Below are 7174 nucleotides of genomic sequence, written 5' to 3'. Positions count from 1 at the left end.
GAAAGATGGGAATGGAGAGGTGGGAAGGGCCAGTCAGATGCCATAGGACTCTGCAGGCTAGGGTGACATCGAATGTTGCTGAATGCAATATGAAGCCAGTGAACTGTTGCAAGGAGGGGAGTGATAGGATCAACTCAGCATTCAGCATTGTAATACAGCTCTCTCTGTCTCTCCAGCAAGGAGACCAACTGGTTATAGGGTCACTGGGCAATTAGGGGAACAGTGATGGTGGCTTCGGCTGGAATGGCCAGGGCAGATAGATGTAAACATATCCAAGCTATGTGAGCAGTAAAAATAGCAAAAACTGTTGACAAATTATAAATAGGGTTTAAAGGAAAGAGAGGAGTATCATTGTAAGGTTTTCAGACTTCCAAAGAAATCTGATTTGTCCTCGTGGACACACAACCCTAGTGAGATAGTGAGTAAAGGGACCTGATGAGTCCTTTACCCAGGCGGAACTGGTCTAAATTAAGTCAGCTAAAGTCACGAGGTGCATAGTCTACATTCCCAGAGGAAGACAGCCAGGCTTCCGATCCAAACTTGAGAACTCCACTATAAGGGAGGATTCCAGGTGTACAGAAAAAAAGGCACAGATATTTATGCTGATTAATAGGGGAGTGCAGCTTTGCAGTCAGGGGATCACAGCCCAAGGGAAACCTTAGACCCTTGGTCTGAAATGCCCTAGTGCTGAACTCAGATCCCCTGCGGCGATGAGTCAGCCAGCAGGCAGCGGAAGGGACTTGTAATACAATACTTCCAGCTCTCTCTGGAATCCTCTTACTGGGAGGAAGGTGGATGATGACTTTATTTTCTGATCCTTTCCAAGATCCAAACAAACCTAGTTTTCTGAACTGTCAAGGTTATTTAATAAAGTTCACGTAAATTATATGTCGTAAGAGGAAAAACTATAAACTCATCTTTTCTAATACCTCATTTGCATGTCTTATTTTATTTATATTAGCAGGTGAAATACACCAGGGACCCTTGATCTTTATAAATATGTGACAACATGGTTTGACTAACTGAATAACCAAACTTATCCAAAGCATCACGATTTTGCGCCTCGATTCTCTCATCTATAAAAGTGGTGGATTAGATAATATATAAACATGAGTAAAATAATTTCTCTAATTGTGTTCATGTAGATGGCAAGCTAAGAATAAGAATTTGCATCTGATGTATCTTTGTACCCTATAATAGCTGTTATGGCCATAACATAAAATCTCGTACTTAAGGAAGATTCAAATATCGCCTTTAATTTATTTTTTTATCTGTTAATGTAGTCACTTGTTTGATAAATATTGATTAATGGTTAATAAATATCAAATAAATGAGTACATCAATAAATGAGATAATAAACTAAATGTAATATCAATCCTTTTTCAGGATTAAATTTTATAATTTTATGCCTATAATTGTTGATAAAAAGTCTTTCAAGAGTGAAACCTTTTACAGGTATAATTGGGTTAAAAGCTATGTTTACAGCTTCATGACTATAGATCCTACACCAGTCATAAGTAACCAACCAGGACACGAGTAAGCAAGCTCTAGAATCTAACAGAACTGGCTCCAAACCTCAGCTCTGCCTTTAACCTACCCATGTGACCTTTGACAAGTTACTTCACTTCTCCAAACTTTACTTTCTTCACGTAAAATCTGGAGATTATAATAGAACTGATTTCAGAGTGGTATTGTGAGGGTTAAATGAAAACACTTAGCATAGTTTCTGGTTCCTAATAAGTACTTAGCAGGTTTAAACTATTGTTAACCAACTTACAGGTTATTATTGTATACGCTTTGGAGGCCAGTAAAGGTGAAATCACCCTCTTTTGCATCTCCATTGCCCTAGCAAGCTAAAATTCTCGAGCATTTTAATAGGAGCAGACATTCAACAGTACAGGTTAAATGGAATAGAACCGAACTGATTTGGACGGCCACCAAAACAGATTAAAATCAACTCGGCTGTAAAATTTAGAAATGTCTATTGAAATCATACATTCCATAAGTGTTCACTTGCAGTCTACAGAGTGCTTTTATTTGTAGTATCTGTGTATTCCTCTCAGCAAATTCTCGAGATAGGTATTATCATTTTTATCATATTATCTTATTATCATATCACTGTTGAGTAAACAGCTTTTAAAATGAAAAGTGATTTGCTCGTTTTTTAAAGTGACTAGAACTCAGATTGCAAAGCTAGTTTTGGGGACCACAACTCTATCTTGGGAATCCGCAAACCAAATTAGTTCTGTACTGTGAAAAACACCCCTAGGGAAAGTGAGAAATTCTGATCTTCACTCTGATGTTTTATCTATCATACCATGTATTTCGTTCACTTCTCAGTTGCTTGGTGCCTAGTAGCTTTTACTGGTAAATAAGAACAGATGTGCTTTTAGTAACCCCAATTAAAATAAAAAACACTGATCATTCACAATTCATGTATATTCTCTGTGCAAAGTCAGGCATTTGTGAACATTCATTTATTCATTTATTAATTTTCATAGAATTCCAGAATGGGGTTTTTCTTTTACTTCTGCTATTTTTACTGGCAATTATAATATTATACCTTTATTAGAATTATTTTATTTAAATTACAAATATACAGAAAAGTGCAGAGAATAATATAACATACATGAACCCACTACCCAGTCTATATATTAATATTATGCCTTATTTGTTTCACAATTTTTTAAATAAATAAAATGTTATATCTAGTGTTAAAGTTAATATGAATCCTTCCCATTCATGGTTTTAAGTTTTCAGGGCATATGTATAGTCCATCAACACTATAAAGTATCTTTATGCATCCTTCTGTGACTTGCTTTCTTCATTTAACAGTGTTTTCAAGATTTATCCATGGTACACGAGTAGATTTTTTTTTTTTAATTTCAAAAGCTATGTAATGAATATATCATGATTCATTGGTTTATTCTGTGGTTGGTGGATTTTATGCTGTTTTCAGTGTTTTGCCACTAAAACAATGTACTTCCTTATGCGTAATTAGCTGTTCTCTCCGTTATATATATAGAAGTGGACCTGCTAGGTCTCACGGATTTTCGGCACGTGTCACTATGGGGATCAAGCAGCACTGTGACAAGTCCAAGGCTGTGGATGTTCTCCCACATGGACATTGAGGTGCTGAAGAAACTCAGCAAGAATAAGAAACTGGTCAAGAAGCTGACCAAGAAGCACGATGCGTTTTTGGCTTCATCGTCTCCGATCAAGCAGATCCCACGCATCCTGGGTCCAGGCCTGAATAAGGCAGGCAAGTTCCCGTCCTTGCTCACCCACAAGGAGAAGATGGTGGCCGAAGTTGATGAAGTAAAGTCCACAATCAAGTTCCAGATGAAGAAGGTGCTGTGTCAGGCAGTGGCAGTTGGCCATGTGAAGATGACAGATAATGAACTCGTGTACAACATCCACTTAGCCGTCAATTTTCGGGTGTCATTGCTCAAAGAGAACTGGCAGAATATCCGGGCTTTATACATCAAGAGCATCATGGGTAAGCCAGAGCACCTGTACTAAGGCACAGCTTAATAAATGATACTGTCACCATTAAAAAAAAACGGACCTACTAGGCACGATAATATGTGTATCCTCAAATTTAATAGGTCTTTTCAAGTTGGAAAGACCATCAGTCAGGAGTAAGTGCAAGAACTCTCTAGGTATTTTAAACAAAAAGGAATTTGATGCAGGAAATTAATTCCTGGAGAGGTTCCTGAAGTAAGTGTGTATTTGCTTTGTTTTGTAGTTTTCAAATATATGGGGTGCAGGATTGGCTATTTTCTTATCTCTTTCTTCCCTCCCTCTTTCTCTCTCTCTCTCTCTCTCTCTGTTCTCTCTCTCTCTCTGTCTGTCTCTCTCTCCTCTTTCATTGTTAGCCTTGTCAGCCAAGAATAATATAGATTCTTTCGTGTTTGTTGAAAGCATCCTTTGTGATTTATAGGATCATCAATTCTAATGAATTTTGTGACACTCTGCCAATAATATGTGTGTTCTATTTATTGGGTATGGGGTTCTGTATATACCCTTTAGCTCAAGCATGTGAATTATATGCTCGAGTCTTCCATATAGTTACCAATTTTTTGTCTGCTTGATCAATCCATTTCCTAAAAAAGAGCCTTAAAATGTTCTACTGTGCTTGTGAATTTGCTCACTTCTCCTTGTACTGATGGCAATTTTTGCCTTACATATTTGAGATTCAGAATTCCTGAAAAGTTGTGTCCTTTATCATTAACTCATGAACTTCTTTCTGTTAATTTTTTTCTTGCCTTAAAGTCTATTTTGTCTGATATTTTTAGAGTCACATCAGTTTTCTTTTGTTTAGGGTTTACTTGTGTATATTTTTCATACGGTTCTCTATATATTTTCTGAGTAATTATATTTTAGTTATGTCTCCCATAAACCCATACAGCTGTTTTCTTTAAATTTTTATTTTGAATAATTTCAAATACGCAGAAAACTTGAAGAAAACAAGAAAAATATACCTACCCTTCACCTAAGTTCATTAGTTGTTTATGTTTTGTCACTTTTGTTTCTCTTTGTATCTATATATCAATTACAATTTTTTTTTTTTTGTTTTTACTAACTGATATAAATTGCAGAAATCTGGAGTGATTACCAGATTACTCTTCCTTTATTTTCAGGGTAAATTATGTATTTAAGACTATTTTTGGTATATTTTATATAGCATTTCTGTGTTTGAGGCCAGATGCTTCAGCTTCAGCTGTTATGTTGCTGTAAATTCCTCTAGAGTGTTTTTTCACAAAGGAAACTGGCTGGCCTATTATCATAGACAAGTCCTAAAGAAGAACAGGCTTTTTAGACCTAGTTCCAAGACTTTTCTAGACCTTTGCACAAAATAAAAACTATTTCCTAATATGATTCTTTCCTTTATTAACTGTGATAAAATAAACATGGGTGTAGATCTCAACATACTCAAATATATAGGTATTTACCTTTTGAGGTTAGTAGTTGAACATACTTTTAAACACATGCAATAAATACAATTTACGTTTCCTGCCTTATATCTTATATAATGCCATTTATCTCTCACGCTTGTCTTCATTAATCTGTTGCTATATAGTGATAAAGGTAGTTTCATTAAAGCACACCTTTATAATGGGATTTCTTGAAGATATCTGAAAGTACTTCATAGCAAATGATTTTTGATAAATTGCTTTTTTAAGCAACTGAATTTTAGTTTAAATATAATATAGTTTTTATAAAGATGAGATAATATAGTTTTTATAAAAGCCTTATAAAAACAGTAGGAAAGTATGTCTTTAATCTTTTATGCATTTAACCCAAGAAAACACCACATCCCTCTTCCCATCCTCGTAAAACAAAACATAAGCCGCATCGTGTTGAATAAAGCAGTAACCTATCTGTGCTGTGAAATCAGACCTCATTTCTCTTCTTGGAAACTGGCGAAACATAGTTTGCCATCAACTTCAAGTCTTTCTTTTATGTACAGAAGCATTCCAATATAGTAACGTAAACGAGTAGTAATTTTTATTGAACGTTTACTTTGATAGGTACTGTGCAAACATGTTTTATGTTTATTTCACGTAGTCGCCTCCTTAATTCTAACTAGTTGCACAATTCTTACCCCACTTTACAGATTAGGAAACACAGGTTTCCAGAATTTATTGGCACTTGTGGTGTTATATTGTTTTGATGTTTAAACTACCTACTTTATTCAAAGCCAAGTCTGGTGGTAAGAAATATAGTAATCCCCAAGGGACCTGAGGAAACAAAAGCATCTTTGAGTTGCAAAACGGCTAAATTATGCAAGCTGCAGAAATCCTTGATGGAGACCACAATAACTTTTAGGTCATCTTTCACTCTTCAGAGTGCCAAATTACCTCGGAGAGCCATTACAAGTTAGGTTTCTTAATTCCTTTGGTGCCATGGACCTCTTTGGCCTTCTGGTGAATCCCATGGACACCTCAGAATGTTTAAAATGCATAACAGAAAGAATAGAAATTATATTGAAATATAGTTCTAGCACCTGACCCCTGAGACTTTCAAGCACTTCTGCGTTGTCTATCTCACCTCCCAAGTCTACCAAACTTCTCAAAGTCTTTCCCTATCTTTTTCAGATAATGTGAAGGAGAGACCACCAAGCAGGTTTGGAGGGTATGAGGCGGGGAGGAGTACGGGATGGGCTACTGAGATGGTTTTGAAATGACACTAGTGTTTCCTCCTTCCTTCCGCCTGTCAGGAAGTCTCCCTACTTCCCTAGCCCCTCCACCTTTCCACAAACTAAGTCTAATTTTCTCTTTTTACTTCTTTCCATGCCCACTCATCTCTTGTTCAGCTCCGCCCACCTCTCTAGGCCCGCGTCTCCCTGGCTCCGCCTCTCCTTCGACTTCTCCCCTTAAGTCTCGCCTTCCCCTCTATCTCTTCTCTGTTCTTTGCCAATCACGCTGGGCCAGCGTCTCGCCCCGCTCCCGAACCCACACCGAGCCAAGCCTGTCCGCTGCTTCCCCTGCAGGCGGAGGACCTAGGGCTGCGGAAGTATGGACCGTACGGCCGGTGGCTTCTCGGAGGAGCAGTTCCTGGAGGCCTGCGCCGAGCTCCAGGAGCCCGCCCTGGCCGGGGCCGACTGGCAACTGCTGTTGCAGACCTCGGGCATCAGCATCTACAGTCTGCTAAACCAGGTAGCTGCCGGCCTGCTGGAGGACCGCAGGGCTGCAGCGGTCCGGGCCTAACCTCCCTGCGGGGAGTGAGAGGCTGCAGCCGCGGACGCCAGTACCGGGGCGGGTCTTCTGGAGCTGGGAGGAGCGAGCGCAGGGGCGGTGCTCCCAGCAGACTTTGTCCGGTGCGGGGAGTTGGGAGGTCATCCGAATTCTGCCTTGTATCTGAGGCCCGACGGGGGATGTGGTTTGTTAGAAAATTTTTTAAAAAGTTAAAACGTGGGTCAGGTGATTCTTAGTCCCACGCACTTGCTTTCAAGGACATGGATTCCCCCCTTTCGGGTGGGTGCCATTGTGTGTGTATGTGGGAAGTAATCTAGGGTTTGAATATAGAATGTAGGTAGAGGAGAGACCGGACTTTTCAGAGACTGGATGTGCAGGGTGGCTGGTGTATGTGGAGAGGAGTGTTGCTGAGACGGGACCCACTGTCATCTCTAGTCATTTTAGTGAGTTGCTTTTGTTTTGTTTTGTTGTTT

The 7174-nt window shown here is 38.9% G+C and overlaps 1 protein-coding gene and 1 pseudogene across 3 annotated transcripts in view; both read left to right on the top strand.

The window, feature by feature from the left end:
• Positions 1-3068: 3068 nt before the first annotated feature.
• LOC105295376 lies at positions 3069-3522 on the top strand (annotated as a pseudogene).
• A 2590-nt stretch (positions 3523-6112) lies between these two features.
• PCTP (phosphatidylcholine transfer protein) overlaps positions 6113-7174 on the top strand; it is a 25370-nt gene continuing 24308 nt past the window's right edge. Inside the window, exon 1 of one of the 3 annotated variants that reach the window (XM_011365004.2) lies at positions 6113-6662. In XM_011365004.2, the coding sequence (XP_011363306.1) occupies positions 6522-6662 (141 nt within the window). In that variant the 5' untranslated portion in view covers positions 6113-6521. Of the gene's footprint in view, positions 6663-6770; positions 7145-7174 lie in introns of those variants that run through there. The other 2 variants (XM_011365005.2, XM_023533519.1) reach the window with 2 other exon arrangements.

The sequence above is a fragment of the Pteropus vampyrus genome, unplaced genomic scaffold, assembly GCF_000151845.1.
Source record: "Pteropus vampyrus isolate Shadow unplaced genomic scaffold, Pvam_2.0 Scaffold104, whole genome shotgun sequence".
In the NCBI taxonomy this organism is placed as follows: Eukaryota; Metazoa; Chordata; class Mammalia; order Chiroptera; family Pteropodidae; genus Pteropus; species Pteropus vampyrus.
The sequence above is the reverse complement of the archived record's forward strand: the minus strand, read 5'-3'. Positions and strand labels throughout refer to the sequence as shown.